This window comes from Vulpes lagopus, chromosome 3 (genome assembly GCF_018345385.1).
Source record: "Vulpes lagopus strain Blue_001 chromosome 3, ASM1834538v1, whole genome shotgun sequence".
Lineage (NCBI taxonomy): Eukaryota > Metazoa > Chordata > Mammalia > Carnivora > Canidae > Vulpes > Vulpes lagopus.
In genome coordinates, this window is record NC_054826.1 from 79,004,101 (window position 1) to 79,028,292 (window position 24,192).

A 24,192-nucleotide genomic window follows, 5' to 3' on the forward strand; every position below is an offset into this window, starting at 1 on the left:
CCACAAACATAGGCTTACTAAAGCAAAATGGCTGCAACAGTATGCCTGGAATCTCCGCTAAGAATGACAGCAGCAGGGAGGACAGCTCTTTGCATGAAGTAAGAGAAGCTCCAGCCATGACAGCAGGAAAGATTGGTCTCAAACTAGGGCAGACAGCTAATATAAAAATATACAGCCAAAGGCTGAAAACTGCCTGTTTCTCAAAAAGAAACAGCATCTCTAGAAAAGGACACTAAACCACTTAGGTATGAGAGTATGATGAGATTAGCAGTAAAAAACAGATAGCAAGACTGCTCATCACTTTACAATAAACATTTTTCCAAATAACTACCTATGTTCTTGGTGACAAACTAATAACTTACCAGTTTTGCTTCAAATCCAAATACCGAACGTTAACCCCTTCTTTAATAGCTTCATAGTTACTTTCAGATCCCTATATGAAAAAATCAGTAACATAAGCTCCATGACTGTAAGGATCAGTTTTTCACCTCTGTATTCCCAGCACCTACTAAATATTTCAAAGAGTTATCAAATAATGTATGCATTTTAAAAACTAAGTAAAAAAAATAAAAAATAAATAAAAACTACTAAGTAAATCAGTGAGCTCCAGTATTTCTAGAGACTGAAGGTCCCATTTCTGCTTATCTGATGGCTAAAAGCTACATTACACTGCATCGAAATGTGTTATAATAAATAAAACAACTAAAGAAACTAGCATTCTCATATAACCAAAAATGTGAATTACAAAGCTGAATATTATTTTTCCTTACCCATATAGCATCAGTGATGTTTTCCTTCAGGGTTCTGTTTATATCCCAACTATGTGCTTGTTTTTCTGAAGAATCATCTAATTCCCATTTACTAATGCTTGAACTTGTCAGGCTATAAAAGCTTGCTCTCTCTCTATCCCAAAGGACACTTGAAAGCTGTATGGAGAGAAGAAAAAAGTTCACAGATTTCTAAGTTCTAATGTTAATGAACTATTTTTCTAAAATTCAAGTTTTATGTATTTTATGAGTATTCTATTAGTAATCCTAGCAGAATTCTTCATTTAGGATTCAAGAAAGGAGTGATCCTGAAATGGACCTTGAAAGCAAGGTAAGACTTCCATAGGCAGAAATATAAAAGTATACAGCCCAAAAAGAGTACAATGTGGGAAAGTTATAAGGTCTTTCAGAAAACATGTAGTCCTATTACATTGGAATGTAGATTATAACAAAAAAAGAATTAGAAATAACATTCAAATGAAAAATTACGAACACACAGCAGAGTCCTGAATAGGAGTTTGTAACTCTAGTAAACAAGATATGATCAATGGCTTTTGAACTCAAGAGCTGTTCTAGGAAAATGAATGTGGCAAGTTATGTGTAGTTTTTTTGTTTTTGTTTTTGTTTTTTTATAGAAAAGATTTTATTTGAGAGCGAGAGAGAGAGCACAAGCAGAGGGAAGGGCAGAGGCAGAGCCCAATATGGGGCTTCATCCCAGTGCCCTGGAATCATGACCTGAGCCAAAGGCAGATGCTTAACTGACTGAGCCACCCAGGTGCCCCATGTAGGTAGATTATTTTGCCTTTTCAAGTATATACTGGGTTCTGAAGTACAGTTATGTTTTTAGTTGGGCACACATGATTGTTTTGAGTTAAAGCCCTACTTTTCTCCTGTTACCATGATTCTGGCCTCTAACAGGATAAGGGGCCAACAGTGAGTAAACTAAACTGGCATGAAGAACTTAGGGGAAATTTAACAAGAGTGTAGATTAGGGCATAACAATGGAAGCAAGAGATAGGGATTAAAATGAGACATGGTAGAAGTCAAATCAATAGTATCTGATAAATAAGTAATTTGCTATAGAAGGGAAGATACATATATACAGGATGAAGGTTTTATTTTATTTTTTAAAAATTTTTATTTATGATAGTCACAGAGAGAGAGAGAGAGAGAGAGAGAGAGAGAGAGAGAGAGAGAAGGGCAGAGACATAGGCAGAGGGAGAAGCAGGCTCCATGCACCGGGAGCCCGACGTGGGATTCGATCCCGGGTCTCCAGGATCACGCCGTGGGCCAAAGGCAGGCGCTAAACCGCTGCGCCACCCAGGGATCCCGGATGAAGGTTTTATATTGAGGTTACTAAAAAAAGTGACAGGGTCATGAACAGAAATAAACAGCCCAAAAGAGAAACGAGTCTTATATACACTTCTGGTACAGAAAACATAAGAGAAGAGGGAATATGAGCAATGTGTTTTCAGACACATCAGGTTTTAGGTCCAAAGACCATCAAGAAAGTGGATGATGAGAGCAACCTGCAGTGACGAACAGCACAGTGAGAAGAAAATGTGCTTTTTATTCCCAGAGGCCTGGGCACGTATCTGCCACAGAGTAGCTGTGCAACCTCAGGCAGTTTACATAATGTCCCGAGGCTGTATCTTCATCTGCCAACTGGGGAGAATGCTCTCTACATTATAGGTCATCATAACAATTACTCAAGATAACAAATACAGAGCACCTAGCAGAGAATAGATGTCCACGTTAGCTCCCGTCCACCTCCTTTCACTATTCCAAAGCCTGAGGCAGAAGCCCGGCTGACAGATCTAGATCTGAGTCATCCACACATACAGCTGGAGTCATGGGAGTGGAGAACACACTTTTGGTTAAATCTAAAAAGCAAAATTGGTCCTTAAACACATTTATAATTTTATATAACAATTTTAATTCAAAGACTCTACTTAGAATCTGTATGATTTAAGAATATTAAAGTTACAGGGTTTGCAAAAGGGTTTGGTTAATACGAACTCATTTGATCAAAACATGCTTCACTGAAAAAAAATCAAAGGTTCTATTTCATATACACTAGTGTTCATACGGAGGCAATATCAACATCACAGGAAACTTCCAACTTACTGATTTCACTAAAAAACAAGCTTGTAAAACAAAATTATTTTTATCAACTTACGATGAGATCACTACTTGGAGATAAAATCCCCAAAAGAGAAGAAACCTTCCGACCAATTCCTGAAAGCATGCCTTGCCCTTGAGGTAGGATATGTTGATGAATCTTTCCTAAACTATCAGGTATCAGCCGAACCAGCTGGCTTCCCGATGAGGACAAAATAAAACTTCCTCCCTATGAACAAATATTGTGAAAGCAGTTATGCATCTACAACTAAGATAAAGAACATTAACACAAAATGCTTTGATCATAGAAATAAATCATCTATCATCTATACCTTAAAACAAACCTAAAAAGAATTTTAAGTGTCATTTTACTAAAATGATTTAATTATGAATCCACTCACATGATATTAACTCTACACAGAAAAACTTCAGGGATGCCTGGATGGCTCAGCAGTTGTGTCTGCCTTCAGCCTGTGTGATCCTGGAGACCTGGAATCAAGTCCCGCATGGGGCTTCCTGCCTGAGCCTGCTTCTCCCTCTGCCTCTCTATGTCTCTTGTGAATGAATAAATAAAATCTTTAAAATAAAAAAAGAAAAAGAAAAACTTCAGTTATAACTGTTTTTTTAATCACATATTTTTCTTTTTTTTAAAAAAAGATTTATCCATGAGAGACATAGAGAGGCAGAGACATAGGCAGAAGGAGAAGCAGACTCCCCATGGAGAGCCTGATTTGCTACTTGATCCCGGGGCTTCGGGATCACAACCTGAGCCAAAGACAGATGCTCAACCACTGAGTCATCCAGGAGTCCCAACTGCATGTATTCTTAATTCTGATTTTTAAACAGGTTCACCATACTGCAGGTTCAACAAATCGAGTATCACACTTTATTGTTGGCAAACTTGTAGAGTGGACATTAGTAAACTATTCTTCATACCATTTAAGGGTTCCTAAGTCACTGTCTGAAAATTTCTGAAAGAAATGAATACCACTGGCCATGATCCAATATTGGTATTTCAGAGTCCTAGGAGAAGGGCTTTCTTTTGTCCACCTATTGAAATCCTAGACCCTTTCATTCTTCTCACCTCTTTTTGATCCCCCTCTGGCCTGTACGGTCTATTCAAAACAATTTTTAGTCATTTACATCTCACTCCCAAGCCAAAACACAGCTTTCCAATAAATATAAAAGAATACTCATTGTATACCTGCACTGCTGTTAGGAAACTGTAAGTCTTATCACCTCCCAAATCTACGAAGGTCTCTGTGTAGATATCTTCACCAGCAAGGCTTGGCCAATAGCGGATGGCTCCTTCTCTGGTGGCAACCATGACAGCAACAGCCTTGAAACAATATAACAGTCAGTAATCACAATAAAAAAGACCCTGAAACTAGGAGTCTGGTGACACCAATAAAAAGAAACCAGGGCAATTTACTATTTAACAAAAATTAGGGGGGACAAAACCCCTCCTTTTTATATTTTAAAAATTATCAGACTATAAAATTGACTTTCTTTTGTTGTGTAGTTCTACAAAATTTTTTTTTTTTTTTTTTTTTTTTTTAGTTCTACAAATTTTAACACATGTACAGACCCACGTAACTACCACCAATATAGGGACACAGCACAATTCTGTCAACACCCCAAACTTCCTGGTGCTATCTCTTTATAATCACACCTTTCCCTCATCCTAACCCTGACAACCACTGTTTCCATCATTAGAGTTCCATCTTTCTGAGAATGTCAAGCAAATGAAATCATATAGAATGTAACCTTTAAGCACCAGCTTATCTTACTTCAGCATGTCTTGAGATCCATCCAGATTGTTACTGTTATCAGGAGTTCATTCCTTTTCACTGCTGAGTAGAATTCCATTCTATGGATGAACCCTGTTTGTTTATTCATTCACTTGTTAAAGGACACTTGGGTTGTTTCCACCTTTGGCTACCACAAATAAAAAGCTTCCATGACATTCATACACTGTTTTTTTGTGTAAATATAAGTTTTAACTTCTATAAGGTAAACAGCCAGGAAGGGAATTGCTGGGTCATAACAGCAAGTGTGAAAATCCAGTAGCTATACCATTTTGCATTCTCATCAGGAATGTATGAATTCCAGTTGCCCCATATCCTTGGGAATACTTCGTAGTGTCAGTATTTTGTATTTTAGCCATTTTAAGAGGTGTATTATGATATCTCATTATTGTTTCAATTTACATTTCCCTAATAGCTAATGACATGAACATCTCTGTGACGCCCTTGGTGTCTGTTCAAGTCCTGTGCCCTGTTTTTAAATTCAGTTGTTTTCTTAATAAGCCTTGAGAGTTCATTTTGCATTTGAGATACAAGTCCTTTGATAGCCATAGGACTTAAGAATATTCTCCTCCAGGCTGTAGCTTGTCTTTTTTTCTTGTCACTGTGTTTGACAGAGCCAATTTTTAAATTTTGATGAGATCCAATTTATCCATTTTTTAAATGAATCATGCTTTCAGTGATTTCCAAGAACTCTTTGTCTAACCCCAGATTATGATGATTTTTTTCCTATTTTCTTCTAAAAATTTTATAGTTTTATGTTTTACATCTAAACCTATGATCCATTTTGAGTTAATCTTTATATAAAGTAGGAGATTTAGGGAGTAGTTCTTCCTTTCTCTCTTTTTCTTTGCATAAGGATGCCCAATGGTCCCAACACCATTTACTGAAAAGACCATCCTTACTCCACTGAATAATTGTTGCAGCTGTCAAAGATCAAAGGGCCACTCTGTATCTGTACTCTCTATTCTGTTCAAATGCCCTTATGTGTCCCTTTGCCAATACAAGTCTTGATTCCTGTGGCTTTATCATTATGTCTTTAAATCAGGTTGGATGATTCCTCTAATAGTAGAACTTCTTTATTTAAAAAAAAAAAAAATGCGTATCAATAAGCATTTAAGTCACCTACCTGAGTAGATTGTGTTTCACCTGAGTTATCAGAGTAAGAGAGAGCCACCAAGTCAGCACTCCAGTCGAAGTCACTAGGTGGCAGTTGAAGTTCTTTGCAAACAGATAACTAAAGAAGAAACCCAAACAAAAAAATCTTTCACATCAATCAAATTTTTTAAAATATGCACCTGACTTCACTATGTTCTTTCCTTGCTTATTTTAGATTCTGACTCACTGCTGGAAATACCATTCTACAAATATTCTTTCTTCTCACATCTTTTTGATCAGGCTTTCGGTAATTTCAAAACAAAGTTTTTTAACAGATATAGGATTAGGAAAACTTAAAAGCTAGACTAGACCCTGAATATCAACTACTCCAATGTTTTTCTGGACTAAAGTCTATTGGTTAAGAAAAATACGTATGGAATTTTCCTAGGCTAGTCTTGATTTGTTTGACAACTAACATCAGCATTACCACAGAGCAATTAATTATACCAAGTTGTCTAGAAAATATTTCTTAGCCTCAGCCAGGTATCAGGTTCCTTCTGCTAACTCATCACAGCACCCAGAACATGTCTCCCTTTCCTATGCTTACAAATATCATTTTCTATGTAGTAGCAGTACAGAGGTCACAGACATCAAGAGTTTAGGTAAGCAGGAGTCCCCAGTTCCAAAGGAATAAGGCCCAGTAACAGTAACCAGTGAGTGATGTAAGACAGGATGCCTGATCTGAAACACACAGGAAAATAGGTTGCTGAGGATAAGGTTCTGGAAACACAAATGATAACCCTATGTGAGAAACTTGACAACTCAAAGTTAAACTAGCAATTGCTAAAACTGGTATTATTTTTCCCTTGTTTTTTAAAAAGACATTTATTTATTTGGGGGGCGAGGGTAGAGGGAGAAAATCCTGAAGCAGACTCCTCACTGAGTGCAGTGAGGCAGAGCTCCATTTCAGGATCCCAAGATTATGATGTGAGCAGAATCAGGAGTTGCTGCCTAACTGACCGAACCCCCCCCCAGGCACCACTCAGTTCTTCTCTCTTAAGCATCATTCAGTAAATTCAGTGAAACACAATCCTATTTTAGAAATAAATAAACTCAGTTCATTAGCTTATGTGGACAGCATTTAGTCTTTAAACTCCATTAGATAGACTGACAAGATGCTTATAACAATCATTAAAAATTTTAAAGTCTCTAATGTTACTAAATGTAAGTAACATAGCTCTAGTTTAAAATTATTAAATGGGAGGAACTTTCCCCCCCAATAGAAATGTGTATGCATGCTCAGTGTTTCATATTGTAACAAAAATGGAAATCCATAATGTTGTATAAATTCAGATTACTGTCCTGTAACAACTCTAAAACTTTATAGAGTAAAAATCTAGAGCCAATTGGTAATCCTCTCCTCTATCTCCTACTAGTTCTCTAAACAGCAATTACCTTAGTAATAGGTGACAGAGCAATCTTCCAAATAATGAGTTTCTCTTTGCAGACCAGACAAGCCCATCCACCTTCATCTATGTGAACTGTGAGCTGATCATCAACTTAAAAAAAAAAGCATGTAATTAATCTTAAAGCATAAATTTTAAAAAATTGTTAAAAAGAAAAAAGATCCTTACAATTCCTTATATGATAATCTTCTTTATGGCTACATTCTTTATATATATATAAGTTATTACCGCATACAGAAAAGATTCATTCACATCAAAAAATGCTTTTTTTTCCCAAAAAATGCTATTGAGTAAATCAATATTTATTAATATCCAAAACAAGAATCTATTTAACTTTTATAACCATTTTTGGAAATGTATCTGAAGGCAAAAAGTATATTTTAGGCTTAGGTTTACTATCTTTTAATATTTGCTATAAACAGATATCTTATTTTCTGCAATATTTAGTAACATGTATAATTTTATTTTGATATGGAAACACAATCTCCCATTAAATATATAAAAAAATTTCAAGGAAAAATTGTTCCTTCAAAAGAATGTGATTTTCAAATACTTTATTTAAAAGTATGATAAATCATTATATGCAAACATATATAAATATCAAAGGTGAGGGATCCCTGGGTGGCGCAGCGGTTTGGCGCCTGCCTTTTGCACAGGGCGCGATCCTGGAGACCCGGGATCGAATCCCACGTCGGGCTCCTGGTGCATGGAGCCTGCTTCTCCCTCTGCCTGTGTCTCTGCCTCTCTCTCTGTGTGTGACTATCATAAATAAATAAAAATTAAAAAAAAAAAATATCAAAGGTGACATTCCATATTTTTTAAAAAGCTATTTATTTTAAAAAGAGAGGGATCTCTGGGTGGTTCAGCGGTTTAGCGCCTGCCTTCGGCCTGGGGTGTGATCCTGGAGTCCCGGGATCGAGTCCCACATCGGGCTCCCTGCGTGGAGCCTGCTTCTCCCTCTGCCTCTCTCTCTCTCTCTCTGGTCTCTCATGAATAAATAAATAAATAAATAAAAATTAAAAAAAAAAAAAAGAGAGAGAGCGCATACATGAGGGAGGGACAGAAGGAGTAGAAGAGAATCTAAAGCAGGCTCCCCACTAAGCACAGGGCTCAATTCCGCGACCTTATCTAAAACCAAGAGCCAGCCACTTAACTAAATGAGCCGCCCAGGTGTCTCATGGGTTACATTCCATATTAAATGGCAAAACTAAATTAGTATATTGCTGTCATAACCATTAGTGGCCGACCTCAGTGTGTTAGCCCTAGAAATTTAATTAACTTGAGCTCTGCTCTTTGCTTAAAAGCAGGGTACAGAGGGCAAAACAAAAGGCATCAATAACGTACAAGCTACAATAGTAAATCATGCCTAAGCTAAGTGTGTGGTTTTTGCTGAATTAGAATGTTTGCTCAATATTTTCTTTTCCTAAAAGCAATATAGCAGCTCCAAATACTCTACAGGCAAACCCCTGAGGTCTCTGATTTAACACACCTTGGTAGGTTTCTATATAGGGAAAAGTTCTTATAGTTTACATATGCACATCCTAATTTCTAGGGACTCTCTCCTTTGAGGCTCTGTACTATTAACAGTACTATCTGTGCTATTTGTTCAAGCCTGGTGGCATGAACCAGGAGTATGTTAAAAGGCTTAAATACAATTTAAGCTGAAATTTTTTGAAGAGTAAAGAAAAATATAACATATATATTTAAAACAAGAACAGTGCATAATAGAGGTTTGTGGAAATTTAGTTGTCTGAACACCACCATAACTGAGTTCCCAAGGACTCACAGACAAAGATATGCAACTTCAAGTTGATAAGAAATGTTCCTTTCTAGAATAGGGTACTTTAACCTTTTTTGACTGTCAGTCACAGTATGAAATACACTTTGTATCACAATGCATTCAAATGCAATTTAAATAAAACAGGGCAACCTGATTTCAGGAATGCTGTCGTAATGGTTTTTAACAACTTTTATTCTTCTTACTGGTGCTATTTTGTAGAATCAGGATCAACATTAACAAGTTTTGTGGCGATTGTTTTATAGTTTTTTTTTTTTTTAATTTTTTATTTATTTATGATAGTCACAGAGAGAGAGAGAGAGGCAGAGACACAGGCGGAGGGAGAAGCAGGCTCCATGCACCGGGAGCCTGATGTGGGACTCGATCCCGGGTCTCCAGGATCGCGCCCTGGGCCAAAGGCAGGCGCCAAACCGCTGCGCCACCCAGGGATCCCAGCTTTTTTTTTTTTTAAATCAGCCTTCTATTTTTATGTTTTAACATTTTCATAAAAAAAATTTTTGTAACTGGAGCCACGTAACAAATATGGGGAAAATTGTACCTTGTTTCAACAGTTTTGCTAATTCTTAGGCTGAAAGATGACAGATGCCTAGAGTTTACTTTATGTTGAATTAAAATCAGTATTTCTCTAACAACAACAACAAAAAAAAACCAACAGGGCAGCCTGGGTGGCTCAGCGGTTTAGCGCCACCTTCAGCCCAGGGCCTAATCCTGGAGACCCAGGATGGAGTCCCATCTCAGGCCTCCTGCATGGAGCCTGCTTCTCCCTCTGTATCTCTGCCTCTCTCTCTATCTCTCACGAATAAATAAACAGAATCTTAAAAAAAATTATCTAACATTATTATATGAAATGCACTCTGATATCATGCACTCTGTTTTTTTAAGTGCTGGCCATGAGCCACTAAAATGACTTCAGTCACGACTTACAGTTTGAAAAACACTTCCAGAAAATCACAAAAATCTAGAACTGAATCATAAACAAAAATGACTTGGGTTCATCACTGAGGATGCTCTGAACTTTGCTCCCCCAGTCACCCAACCCCTCGTCCTTAGTGTTGCCTTCTTGATGCTTGTGTGACTGCATCTTCCAAATTTCCACTCTAATTCTCTGCCAAGAGAATCTTCTACAGGTACCACATTGATAACATAAATGTGTACATAAAACCTCTGGGATACTACACAGGATCCAGAAATAGAAGTAAGATTTGACCTGATTGCAGTATCACACCCAATAGTGTGAGGCAGTGGTTTTTGTTTTGTTTTGTTTTGTTTTAAAGCTAACTTCATACACACAAATTCTGAAATCGGACTGAGTTTTGCATATGCAATGTTTAAAGCCATAAAAGAAGTAATGTGATTGTGCTTAGACTCATTCTGCTTCTGAAATTTATTTTATTTTTCAATTACACTGAAGATCAACTATGTTATCTGTTTCTGCCCGATTTAAGTGAAGGTATATCACAGAAAGCACAAATCTCGATCTAAGCTAGAGCCAGGCTGCATTCTGAATTGCTAATAAAGGCAAATGGAAAATGATACCCACCTTCAGCCAATGTTAAGGCTTCCATTATTTTAACAGGAAGAGAAGATCCAAATGTTTTCACATCATAGTTCATAGACTCAGTTACACAGTGGTGTGGCAATATCCGCGTAGGTGTTCCTCTAAAGAAAAGAAACCATATTATTTGAATCATAACTTAAAATTGTGTTATTCTAATCTTTACGTACCTATTTTCACATGAAGAGAAGACCTTGCTTTGGCTCACGTCTACTGCAATTAACTATATTTTTCATTAAAAAAAAAAAAGACTGACAGGATCTAGAAAAACTTGGTTTCTGACTTTTCTGCTCTAGCAATCAGATGCATGCTCTATTTGCTTAGACCCTTTATAACTGCTTCCTTAGTTGTGAAATACAAAGGTTGGACTAGATCAGTGTTTTCCAAATTGTGGGTCACTTTGAAGGTCTCAATCAACATTTATGAAAAATGAAGTAGAATATAATCTAAAATTTATTCTACACTGTGGTCAAAAAAGCTTTACAAACATTGGGTTAGATCATCCTTAAGCTCTCATCAGCTCCAGAATTCTTTTTTTTTTAATTTTTATTTATTTATGATAGTCACAGAGAGAGAGAGAGAGAGAGAGAGAGAGAGAGGTACAGACATAGGCAGAGGGAGAAGCAGGCTCCATGCACCGGGAGCCCGACGTGGGATTCGATCCCGGGTCTCCAGGATCACGCCCGGGGCCAAAGGCAGGCGCCAAACCGCTGTGCCACCCAGGGATCCCCCAGAATTCTTTTTATTGAAGTACAGTTGATATACAATGTTACATTAGTTTCAGATGTACAATACAGTAATTGGAAACTATGCTCTGCTCACAAATATAGCTACAGTCACCATGCAACCCTATTATAATATCACTGATTATATTCCCGATGTTGTACTTTTCATCCTCATGCCTTACACATTCCATAACAGGAGGTCTGTACCTCTCACTCCCCTTCACCCATTTTGCCCTCATCAGCTATAGAATTTTATGAAATCTACTAGACTTGTACAATCAAGAAATTAAATAGGGTCCTGAATATCTGCTGTTATCTGTTCTTCAACACCAGATACAGCAGTTGAAATTGTATCTCCTGTGGTTTAGGGCCGCCTTCAGCCCAAGGCGTGATCCTGCAGACCCGCAATCAAGTCCCATGTTGGGCTCCCTGCAGGGAGCTTGCTTCTCCCTTTGTGTCTCTCAATCTTAAAAAAAAAAAAAAAAAAAATTGTGTCTCCTCATCTTGTTAACCTTCAAAAAAAATGTAAAGTTACCAGTATAAAATTTATTCTCTCTTATGAGGATTAAATGAGCTTTATTTCCTGACAGAGCATTATAACATAACAAAGATTTTTCTTTAAATGATCACTGGAGGGGACCCCTGAGTGGCTCAGTGGTTTAGCACCCACCTTTGGCCCAGGGCATGATCCTGGAGTCCCAGAATCGAGTCCTGCATTGGGCTCCTCCCGGCATGGAGCCTGCTTCTCCCTCTGCCTGTGTCTCTGCTCCCACCCCCCCACATGTCTATCACAAATAAATACATAAATCTTAAAAAAATAAATGATCACTGGAAAGTAAGAAAAGTTTTTAAAACACATTAAAGTACAGCTTTTATTCCCTGATTTTTCTCAAAAGTAGAGAACACTGACAAGATCACCACTTCGAAGAGCACTTTCAAAAGCAAAAAGTCAAAGACGCAGTGTAGTTTTTAAAAACCATTTCTCGGGATCCCTGGGTGGCGCAGCGGTTTCGCGCCTGCCTTTGGCCCAGGGCGTGATCCTGGAGACCCGGGATCGAATCCCACGTCAGGCTCCCGGTGCATGGAGCCTGCTTCTCCCTTCTGCCTGTGTCTCTGCCTCTCCCTCTCTCTGTGACTATCATAAATAAATAAAAATTTAAAAAAATAAAAAAATAAAAACCATTTCTCCTTTAAAGCGTTGCAAACATTCAGAGATAAATTTTAACTATAAATTCAAAATCCAGTATCACAGTTTTCTTGCAAAAAAAAAGTTCATTTTTGGTAGACGAATTCTGAGGAAACTAAAACATGCTACCTTCTAAAGCTCTAAATTAATTATGACAGGGGGGCATGGAGCACGATTTAACAGGTGATGTGGACTAATGTGAAACGCTTTTCTCTGGTAACTATTCTTATGTCAATGCTATGGAAAACCTTTCCCCTATTTAATTTAGCTACAAAGTTAACTTGTGTGGTCTAAAGTCCCTTAATTATCAATCAGCAGATACATTAACGGCAGTAATTCTATCAGGCATTATACGATTTTCCTAGGCTGGAGACGCTCATTCCCACCATCGTCGAGGAATTTCATGTTGATTCACTTGGCCTTGAGTGAAGCAGGTTCAGGTCAAATACTATCGCCATTTCACAGATGAAAAGAATGACTGACTGGCTTGCACCGGAACACAGGGGCAGTAAGGAGGCGGCAGGTAACCACTCACTGCAATCCAACTTGTTCCCTTCTACACAGAGGTAGAAGAGACCTTTTCCATGAAAAGTAAAAAGTGAAGGCACAATCGACGAATTAAAAGCGAGGCTGAAATAACCCGCAAAGATGGCGAAGGTCTATTTCCCCCAAACTTCTGGCATTCCTGCCCGCCGCCCCCGGTTCCGGAGGTTTCTGGAGACACTGGCCCAGCAGGCCCGCGAGGCACGTAAGCCTGCGCATCACCGGACCGAACCGGGGACAATCACGTACCTCGAGCTCAGCGAGCTACGCCGGCCGACGGGCGAAAAGACCACCGGGGAGCTGACTGCCGACCCCAGGCACAGCCCTTTCCTGCTCGCCGTCCGGGGCGTGGAACCTGGCCCGACTCCGCCTAGCGGGCCCCTCCGGGTTCCGGGCCCGGGTGTCCGCGGAGAGGAGACGGCCGGGAACATGACGGAAGGGAGAGGCGACACAGAACGCGCCGATCCCGCCGGTGCGGCCTAAAGCTCTGCTCGCGCGCGGAGCTTGAACACCCAGAGGCGGGAGGGCGCGCAGTGATGACGTAAAAACACAGCGCCAAGCTCCGGGCTTTGTAGGGTGGCGGGGGCAGAGCGCGCGGTCAGACGTAAAAGCGCAGCGCCGAGGCGCGGGGTGTGGTGGGGACGGTGGGAGGGCGCGCGGTAATGACGTCGGAGCGGCGCGGTCGGCCGCGGGGCGTGGTCGAAGAGGTGACTCTTCTGGGGCCTTGGGGGGCCGGCGAGTGTGGGGGGCCGGCGGGTTTCCGGAGCCTCAGGGAAGTGAGACTGGAAAGCCAGGTGCCCTCTGGACCCCGAGGGGTGGGGCTGGCCCTCCGGCAGCCTGAACACCAGCGTCCCCGTGTGCTGGTCTCTCCTGAGCCTCTCGCGACCTGGAAAGTGTCGGATCCCTGGTCCACGCTGAAAGGCCGCCAGTGGTGTCACACTCAGGGTTATGTTTGTCCTTCTCTAGGTTTGTCCTTCTCTAGGTTTGTCGTTCCCCACTCAACTCCGCGCCGTCTCATCCACGCTAGCAGAGTCCAGGTCTCTAGCCCGGATCTGGCTCAGAAGCTGCCCTCTGCAGCAGCTCCCTGGGGGACGATGGGACCTGCGTGTCCTGCAGACCCCCACGACCCGTGTGTCAAAAACTGGATTCCTGTTTTCCTTGAGGACCCCTTTGCCCCCGGGTAAAGGAGAGCTCGTCCCGGAGCCACTCGGCGCACCGACCGCCGCCGCGACACCCCGGAGCGCCGAGCTGAGTCGGGCCACCCGGGCCAGCCTGGCCCAGACAGCGGGGACCCAAGAACTTCGGTATCACCACCCGGGCTGCTACGTTTTCCTCGTGGCTGCCATCTCCTTTTTTTTTTTTTTTTTTAAGTCATTTCCTTATTTATCCTCTGACCTTATTTTGAAGAGCGTGGTCCCTTCTACAGGAGACTAGAAGGAGAGATGGTGCAGAGCCGCGTCTCCCGTTCGAGCTTGCCCACCCACTGCCTGGGAATGTGCACGTCTAACAGGCTTCCCGGTGTGGGTGATGCTGCTGTCTGGGGATATTTTGACAACCACTCACGTAGTAATTGAGTGTATAGACTCCGGAATTAAATGGGACTTGCTTTAAATCTCACCTCTGCTATTCACTGTCTCTGTCACCTTTTTGAGCCTCTATTAAATTACTGAAAGTACTCGCTTGTGAGAATTAGATAGTGGAGACATGACTGTATTCATGGGTGGCAAAAAACAAACATAGAATGAAAGCAAACAAGCTGAAGAAAAACAGTATTTCCAATAAAATAGTACTCTTTAAAGAAAATCCGCAAGAGAAAGCAAGCCACCCAATAGGAAAAAAAAAAAATGGAAATGTGGAAGGCATGAACTAGCATTAAATCAAAGACTAGAAATGACCACATGAAAAGATCTTCAATGTCACTAGTAATTAAAGAAATACAAATCAAACCACCAATCAGTATTTTTTGCCTGTTTAATTAGCTGGAAGTTTTTTAAAAAAATGAAAATAGTTCATGTTGAAAGGCTGTGGAGTAATACGTGCTGATATTTACACTTCTGGTGAGATTTTTATAAATTAGTACCATCTTTTAAGAAGATAATCTATCAAAAAGCCTTATAACTTGCACATGCTCTTTAAACTTGGCAATTCACTTTTAGAAATTATCTGAAAAAAACAAAAGTCATTATATACATAGTATTGTTTATAATAGCGAAGACTATAGAAAAATGTACAATGATAGCTTTGTAGTATATTCACATTAAAAGAAGACATGTAGATGCGTGTAATGAATACTTAAGGATATAGGAAAATATTCCATTGTAAAATTTTAAAAAGCAGGTTGGTCTAAGAACAGTATGTCCACGATGAGCCCTTTTTTCTGTATATTTTTTTATTGGAGTTCGATTTGCCAATGTATAGCATAACACCCAGTGTTCATCCCATCGAGTGACCCCTCAGTGCCTGTCACCCAGTCACCCCATCACCCCATCACCCCATCACCCCACCCACCTCCCTTTCCACCACCTCTTGTTCGTTTCCCAGAGTTAGGAGTCTCTCATGTTCCGTCTCCCTCTCTGATATTTCCCACGATGAGCCCATTTCTTAATTGAAATAAAATACTTCAGGACGCCTGGGTGGCTCAGTGGTTGAGCATCTGCCTTTGGCTCAGGTTGTGATCCCTGTCCTGGGATCGAGTCCCACGTCTGGCTTCCTGCATGGAGCCTGCCTCTCCTCTGCCTGTGTCTCTGCCTCTCTCTCTCTCTCTCTCTCTCTCTCTCTCTCTGTGTCTCTCTCATGAATAAATAAAATCTTTTTAAAAAATGAAATATATCATTGTATGTCTAGACACATGCACATTTGTGAGACGTTCAACCTGAACATGTGCCTCCCTTCCTATTGTGCTACCGTTTCAGTTAAGACCAAACTTTGATTTATGTGGTACTAATCACTGCAATCAACAATGGGACAGTAGCCAGAATCACTTCTTGCAGCTGTGGTAGAATTGTTAGAATCCCATCATCACTGACATAGTAATGGTGACATTAAAATCGAAAGGCAGGGGAACAATGAAAAACTCATGATAGAAATCATCCACGCCCAATCATTTTTAAGGCATTCATTTAATTGCCGTCTAATGGCAATGGGACTTTGAGATAACTATAAATTTCATTGTAGTTTAAAGGAATTTAGTCCTTCAAGCAGGGAAGAATGCATATTGTTTTCACTAGTTCAATGGTCAGGAGACTGTCAAGGGTCAAAGACCGTCTCCAGCTTGCGGGCCGTTTAGTCTGTTGGAACTGCTCATAAATGAGTGTGGCTGTGTTCCAATAAAACTCTATGGACACTGAAATTTAAATTTCATATAACTTTGATGTGTTATGAAATATTTTTCTTTTGATTTTAAAAATCATTTAAAGCTGTAAAAACTGGGGTGCCCGCATGACTCAGTTGGTTAAGCATCGGACTCTTGGTTTGGGCTTGGGTCATCATTTCAGGGTTGTAGGATGGAACCGCAAGTCAGGCGCCATGCTCAGTGTAGTCTGCTTGGGACTCTCTCTCTCCTTCTTCCTTTACCCCTCCCCCAGCTCACGTGTGCTTTCTCTCTCTCACTAAATAAATAAAATCTTTAAAAAACAAACAAACCGGGATCCCTGGGTGGCTCAGTGGTTTAGCGCCTGCCTTCAGCCGAGCGGGTGTGATCCTGGGACCTGCATGGAGCCTGCTTCTCCTTCTGCCTGTGTCTCTGCCTCTCTCTCTCTCTCTCTCTCTCTCTCTTTCTCTCTCTCCCTGTCTCATGAATGAATAAATAAAATCTTAAAAAAAAAACCTGTAAAAACCATCCGTAGCTTGCAGACCATACAAATCAGGCAGCAGGTCCGTTTACTGACCCATGGGCTAGTTTCATGAGGAGACATGGGTCCTTTGTAGGCATAGGGGAAGTAGAGAATGCTCAGTAATATTTTTCAAATGAATGAACAGAGATTGCCATGATGCCTGACATAAAAATCATGTAGAAGGACACCCCCAAAGGAACATTTACAATGTAGTTCTCACATACTTCTTTCATTAATACACTTAATGTTTTGTAACATTTATATTTGTTTTCATTTATTTTCTAACAGCTTTGGCATTTTTATGGAATAAAATGGATTTCTCAAAATAGAACCTTAGTTTATAAAAATGGGTTTAGCTTAAAACAGCTTATTTAGCTTATGGTTCTTTCCTGAGAACAAGTCAAGTCCAAGGTCAGAGAAGGCCTTGCACATAGAGATGAGCCTGGGAGGTGGACAACAAACACTAAGCTCATTAACATGAAATTTTATCTCACATGCAGTATTTCTGGTGATTACAATGTTTTTTGCTTATTTTTAAAATTGCTTATATGAACATACATATCCTTCAATTGTTCTCCATGCATGTAGAATGAAAGCTAAGATTTTCAGCATGATTTTGAAGGTCCATGATCCAGCTCCCATTTCTCTAATATCTCCTAGTATATAGCACCAGTGCTGAACTAATTTACCACTTGCCTATTCTTATTTCCTTTTCTGTGAAAAGGGGATGATAGGCCTTTATTTAAATTATAGAACTGTCAAAGTATCAAACATGGTAACATGTGCAAACACTCGGGAAACAAATTGGTGCAGTAACTCCTCTGCTATTTAGCTATTTTCTTGTAATTACTTTTTGTTTCCTTTATCTCTTTCTAAATAAACTAGAAGCTCCTTGAGGGCAGATACTCATTCTGTCATCACCTCCAAAGCAGAATTCCTTGTCCACAGTGGGAGTAGAGGATACTTATTTATTGCACTAAAGCAACTAAATAGAGAGTTTATGTAGGAGTACTGACAATACTGACTCTATCTTTAGCCCTCCATCTTGTTCAGTTTTGCTCAATGACCTCTCTTGTGTTCCAGGTCCCTTGAAGATTAATATACATACCTTAGAAGTACACACCAAGGCTGGGATGTGTGGAGGCTTGTTTTGGTCTCCCATGAATCTGTTAGACAGAGTCTTTACACTTCCTATGGATGGCACCACAATATCTAATTAAAGATTAGCTCCCGGTTAGGTGCATGCAAGCCCTTTGATCTCACTACAGTATGCTCCCCACCCACACATCCCTTTGCTCTATGAAGTCTGTAGACCAAGGTTTGGACTTTATGGAGAATAGCTGTGCAGCTGCCTGGATCATCATCAACTCGATCCCCCATCGACAAGTTTCTTTGAAGTAAACTCCATGTAAATTGGATGGAGTCACCTATTTCAATCTCCCGTCTCTAACCTTCTCAGTTTGGGGGATACTTTACTATCCCTCCCCCACCTTCTAACAGTTTATAAATAGCAAAACAACAAAAGGGTAAAAATAAAAATGAGAACATTAACAATTTTAGGTAAGGAGGATATGAAAGGAACTTGTAATTACTACTTTCCTTTATTTATAATGTTAGTTTTTTCTTTATTACTGAACCTCCATAGTCAAATTCCAGTAAGAAGAAAGCTTTATAAGAAGTGACAGACTCAAATAAAGTTTACTATAAATTTTAATCTGGGATATAAAATGTTCCTTAAAGACACAATTGAACATCTTGTATTAGAAAATAAAATATAATCAAAGTCAATTTTGTAAATAATTTCTATGGCACAAAGAGATTTCCCTCAGATCCAACTTGTAATTGTTTTGTCTGCTGTGAACCATGCCATAATAGCAAATTGTATAAAGAATACAAGTAAAGCTTGTTAAAATGATTGTCACAAATATACTGTTTCCTAATACAAAGAACATGGAGTTCATTCATTCACTGAGTTCATTTTATTCAATGATAAATTCCCTTATGTAGAATGAATTATAACACTACACGCTCATCAGGAAATAGTGGTTTCTTCTTCCAGTATAATCAGTGAACTAATCAATACTTAGAACATGGGCAAACTTCCATTTTAATTATACCAATATAGTTATTTCTTAGGTTCTGGCATCATCAATGTTAAAAAAAAGCACTTTTTCTTGAGGCAACAGCAAAATAACAGAAGTGATTTGAAAGCAGGCTTTCAGCACTGCTTTCAGAATTCTGAGGCATTTGGGTGAATAAAATTATAACCATAAATCAAAAGGGTTATCATCCTCTTTTCAGAAGAGTGAGTGACAAGTTCTGAAAGTTTATTGATACTCTGTATCAATAGGAAAACTACTGATACAAACAATATCAAAAGGAAGAACTAAGCTTTCTTCAAATGTTTTAAGGTTGAAAATTACAGTTATATTATTTAGATTTTTGCCTTATTGAATGAAACAACTTCAAAAGTATTTCAGTAACTGGTAAAATGTAAAATTTGGCTAGGAATTATAAATATTTAAAAGATGATTTTCAAAATACATGCCTCTGGATAACTTATATGTAAAATTCATTTTTACCTCTTGATAATACCTAGCAGTTCATGCCTCGCTTCCCAAAGTAACAAATGTACGAATAATGAAAACAGAAGTTTCCGTATTCAAAGGATGGGCTTCTTCCCTTTTTAGAATTCATCAGACTTTCATGTGCTAAAAATGTTGAAAACCACACACATCTAAACACAGTTTCATCCCAGAAGAACACATATTTCTAAAGTTTCACATCCCTGAAGACATAGGAGGTGGGGAACATAAATGTTCCCTCCTCGCCATGTGCCGTTAACTATTCCTGTATGTCTGTATGTCAGGTTTGCTTCAGGAGATTATCAGAATAGAAAAAGAGAGAGATTTTCGTCTAGTGAAATTAGACATAATGTAGGTAGGACACTACCAAGAGAATTACACAGAGTGACTGGCAAACTCACCTAAAATAGTTAAGCTTTTTATTTATAATCCCCTTTTAAAAGTTGTCATTTGACAACAGTTTCAATGTGTATCAGCAGGTTAAAAAAAAAATGAGGCATCATGTTATATTAATTAAAGTATTCCAGGATAAAAGAAAGTAAAAAAACCTGAAAATAACTTCAGTGCTATAGACATTTAGAAAGTTACAATTATTAAAACTCTGAATAAAAAAGTCTTGAGAATAGGTACATCTCAAAACAATGTTTTATCCACCTTGGAAAAAATAGGTATATTTTAAATAACTTGAAGTATGATTTGTAGATTAGATACCATCCCTAAATTTCTTTTTATCCTGCAGCAAGGGTTTGCTCTAAAGTCTCTCGTGTTCACTTTATCAGTAATTGCTTCTTTAAGCTGAAATAAACCTTTGTTTGTTCATTAATTTTCTGTATATCCCGTCTGGTTTTGAAAGCAATTCCTCATGTTTCCCACATTCTGTAATCTTTCCTTGGTCAAGAACAGCCACCATATTAGCATTCTTAATGGTAGACAGACGGTGGGCGATAATTAGCACTGTTCTTCCTTCCATGAGTCGGTCCAGCGCTTCTTGCACAAGGTATTCATTTTCAGCATCCAGCGCGCTTTCACAGGAACCATGTGAGAAAGCAGAGACATCAGTGCTGTGCATGCTGTGTGCTCACGTACTTCCCCTTATAAACGCAGTTGCCCCAGAGGAGCAGTGAATTTCCACTGTAATCAAAATCACTTCTACTCTATACATAATTCCACTATATATTTTTTATATTATAAAAATACTACACAAAAGAAACTTGGATCCTTGTTCTCCATAGAACTGCTGTCACAGAAGGAGAAGAGAACTCTGTAAAGCTGCTGCTGAGTGTGATCCAGGGCTCATCACAAACGTGACTGAACTGAGACTAGAACCCTCAACTTCTGACTCGGCCTGCCCTCTGCCTCCCAACTGTCATTATCCATTCAGATGTGGTCACTTTAAAGTGGAAGTGGGAAAAACAGCATTTTCAGTCGTATCACTTTGAAGTACAGAATAATAAGTTTTTGGTAAAGGAAGAATTTGGCTTATACAGGCACACATAGTGTTAAGATATCCTCACCTGGTTGCTTCATCTAGGAGAAGAATTTTGGGATTCTGAAAAAAGAGAAATATCAAAAAGAAAAGGAACACAATTTATTATAAAAACACAAAGTCTCAGTAATAAAAAGAAATGAAGTACTGATACAGGATACAATGTGGATGAACCTTGAAAACACTCTGCTAAGTAAAAGAAGCCAGATACAAAATGCCACATATTGTAGGACTCCATTTAGAGGAAATGTTCAGAACAGGCACATCTACAGAGAGTAGGTAAGTGTTTACCTGCAGCTGGGGTCAACAGAGAAATAAGAGAGGAGGTCATGTGTGGCTAGTAAAGGATCAAGCATCTCTTTGTGGGGTGATGAGAATGTTCTAAAATTGATGATGGTGATAGATACAACTCAGAATACACAGAAGCCCACTGAACTGCACAATTTAAATGGGTGAACTGTATAGAATGTAAATTATATCACAATAAAGCTGCTACAAATAAGAAAAGCATAAACTCCTAAGTGTCTGAGATAAGTGCATAAATGGAAAAGTTAGAGCTGACTCTGAACCAATATCACAGGCGTCACTGGACTGGACATTGTAGATGATGCAGTTTTATCCTGCTGGCCAATCAACTAGCAGTGTGAGGCAGGGATCTAAAGTGAGTGAGACAGAGTCTAGACTCTCAAGATCCTGCTTATAGGGCAGCCCGGGTGGCTCAGCAGTTTAGCACCACCTTCAGCCCAGGGCATGATCCTGGGGGCCCGAGATTGAGTCCCACATCGGGCTCCCTGTGAGGAGCCTGCTTCTCCCTCTGCCTCTCTCTCTTTCTCTCTCTCTCTCTCTGTGTGTCTCTCTCTCATGAATAAATAAATAAAATCTTTAAAAAAAAGATCCTTATAGTTAAGAGTATCACATAAAACAGAAAAGGTCGTCAACTAATGTCTCTAACACATTAAATTCTAGCTGTGCCTAGGAAGTTACTGAGAAGAAATGTAAATATATGTCCAAACAGAAGCTTGTCCACTACTTGCTCACAGCAGCATGATTCACAATAGTCCCAAGCTGGAAACAACCCAAATGTTCATCAGTTGGCAAACAGATAAGCGAGTCCTGTTGTGCCCACACAGAGGAATACTGCTCAGCCAGAGAAAGAAGTAAAGGACAGGTGTAGGCTGCGACATGGACACACCTCCAAAACATTATACTAGTGGAGCGCCTGAGTGGCTCAGTTGGTTGAGCATCTGACTCTTGATTTTGACTCAGGTCATGACCTCAGGGTCATGAGATGGAGCTCTGCATTAGGCTCCATGCTGGGAGTGGGGCCAGCTTATGATTCTGTCTCTCCTACTCCTTATGCCCCTCCCCGCTTAAACAAACAAACATTATACTAGCAAAAGAGATGATATGCAAAGGTCACATCTTGTTTGACTCCATTTACCTGAAATGCCCAGAAAGGCAAATCCAGACAGACAGACAGACAGACAGTACCTTGGTGGCAGCCTGGGATGAGGGTGGAAATGGGGAAAGACTGCAAGGGGGTGCAAGGGATCTGTGTGGAGTGACAGAAATGTTCTAAAATTGGACTGTGATGGTTGAACAACTGCACATTTACTGAAAGTTACTGAAGAGTATATTTAAAACTGGTAATTTTTATGGTATGCTTCAATAAAGCTGTTTTTTTTTTTTAAACATCACCTATAAACCTGAGGGGAGTAGTTATACAATAAAGGGGAATGCTGGCATTTCCTAAAAACTGCAATGTCTGGGGCCTTCAGCTGAAATGGCTTTCCCTCTACTCTTAGGAGTCTTGTGTAAGTATTTCCAGTCTATACTACTAAATTTAGCAGTGGACTATAGATTATACAAGGAATCATACTTGTATTGTTTCAATATTTTGATATAATCATTGTTACACTCGTTAGACCATATGCTAGTTTGCTTGCTTTTTAAAAGACTTTTATTTATTTTTTCATGAGAGACACAGAGAGAGAGGCAAAGACATAGGCAGAGGGAGAAGCAGGCTCCATGTAGGGAACCCGATGTGGGACTCGATCCCGGAGCTAAAGGCAGACGATCAACTGCTGAGCCACCCAGGCGTCCCAAGACCATATACTTCTTGACAGAAGGTCCATGTGTTAAACTTTTCTCCCTCCAACAACCCTACCACAGTTTGGACTCTTAATACCTAAGAAATACTTGTTAAATCAGGACAACATATACTCAGTGGAATTCCCAACTCATTTTTCATGGGAACTATCAACCATATATCTACCCTCCCCCTCTAAAAAAAAGGGAAGGAGAATAGTAAATTATAAATTATAAGGCCTCTAAATTAAAAATGATAGAAATATTCCAGCCAAATGGCTTCAAGCTTACCTTAAGTAGAGCACGGGCAATTGCAATCCGTTGTTTCTGCCCACCTGACAATGACAATACAATTTTTTTTTTTTAAACATGAAAGCCTAAACAAAAATTCTTGGTAATAGGTTTTTCTGATAAGCTTAGTGGCAATTTGAAGACAGCTTCTTCCGGTTAGGCACAGCTGAGATTGACAGTAGAAAGGAAACCTATTTTTAAAATATTGTCTCCTCATCAAACTCAAAATTAATAGCAATTGTCATAGCTAACATTTCTTGAGGAGTTCCTATGTACCAGGCATTGTCTAAATGCATTACAATGTTATCTCATTCAATCTTAAAAAAAAAAAAAGTCCTATGACGTAGATCCTGTAATTATTCCCTTTTCACAGATGAAAAACCAAGGCACAAAATAACCCAGTCCCAGGTCTCACAGTTGGTAAGTGGCAGAGCCAAGGTCTGAGTAACCCACTTTAATCCTTCCCTTTTAGAACTCAAATTCTACTAAAAGCAAGGGAAGAAACTGGGGGCTGGGAGTGGGCAAATGCAGATGGCACAGCAGTAGGCAGAATATCTATGATAATTCCCTTCCTCCACTTTGCCTTACAGCACCCTCTCTCCTTTCCTCCAGGGCACAGGACTCCCAAGTTACCACGAGTAGAGTCTCAGACACCAGTACTCAGGGCTCCTCCCGACTTACTTTGTTTTAGAAAACTCACTCCATTTTTGGTGATGAAAACATTCCTCTTTTGGTTGATTTTATTGGATGAAATACTTATTAATAGTAATTGTATTATATTACTTCATCTAAGAGAAGTTCATCAAATGATGAACCAAAATTAAATTACAACTGAAATGTGCAAT

The 24,192-nt window shown here is 39.4% G+C and overlaps 2 protein-coding genes and 1 long non-coding RNA gene across 6 annotated transcripts in view; 1 reads left to right on the forward strand and 2 right to left on the reverse strand.

Annotated features, from left to right (window-relative positions):
- Positions 1-13,601, reverse strand: part of NUP133 (nucleoporin 133) — a 65,508-nt gene extending 51,907 nt beyond the window's left edge. The window contains exons 1-8 of the mRNA XM_041750122.1: positions 13,314-13,601; positions 10,596-10,714; positions 7,247-7,350; positions 5,823-5,930; positions 4,093-4,227; positions 2,947-3,117; positions 771-926; positions 363-433 (exon numbers count right to left, since the gene is read on the reverse strand). Coding sequence (XP_041606056.1) covers positions 363-433; positions 771-926; positions 2,947-3,117; positions 4,093-4,227; positions 5,823-5,930; positions 7,247-7,350; positions 10,596-10,714; positions 13,314-13,495 — 1,046 coding nt within the window. The 5' untranslated portion in view covers positions 13,496-13,601. The remainder of the gene's footprint in view (positions 1-362; positions 434-770; positions 927-2,946; positions 3,118-4,092; positions 4,228-5,822; positions 5,931-7,246; positions 7,351-10,595; positions 10,715-13,313) is intronic.
- Positions 13,602-13,727: 126 nt separating this feature from the next.
- LOC121487739 lies at positions 13,728-15,017 on the forward strand. The gene is made up of 2 exons (XR_005986906.1): positions 13,728-14,014; positions 14,047-15,017. It is a non-coding gene; the product is annotated as an uncharacterized LOC121487739 (long non-coding RNA).
- A 3,572-nt stretch (positions 15,018-18,589) lies between these two features.
- Positions 18,590-24,192, reverse strand: part of ABCB10 (ATP binding cassette subfamily B member 10) — a 36,867-nt gene continuing 31,264 nt past the window's right edge. For all 4 annotated transcript variants that reach the window (XM_041749051.1, XM_041749052.1, XM_041749050.1 and 1 more), the window contains 3 exons: positions 23,348-23,391; positions 20,997-21,031; positions 18,590-20,504 (listed from right to left, as the gene is read on the reverse strand). In XM_041749051.1, the coding sequence (XP_041604985.1) occupies positions 20,273-20,504; positions 20,997-21,031; positions 23,348-23,391 (311 nt within the window). In that variant the 3' untranslated portion in view covers positions 18,590-20,272. The remainder of the gene's footprint in view (positions 20,505-20,996; positions 21,032-23,347; positions 23,392-24,192) is intronic.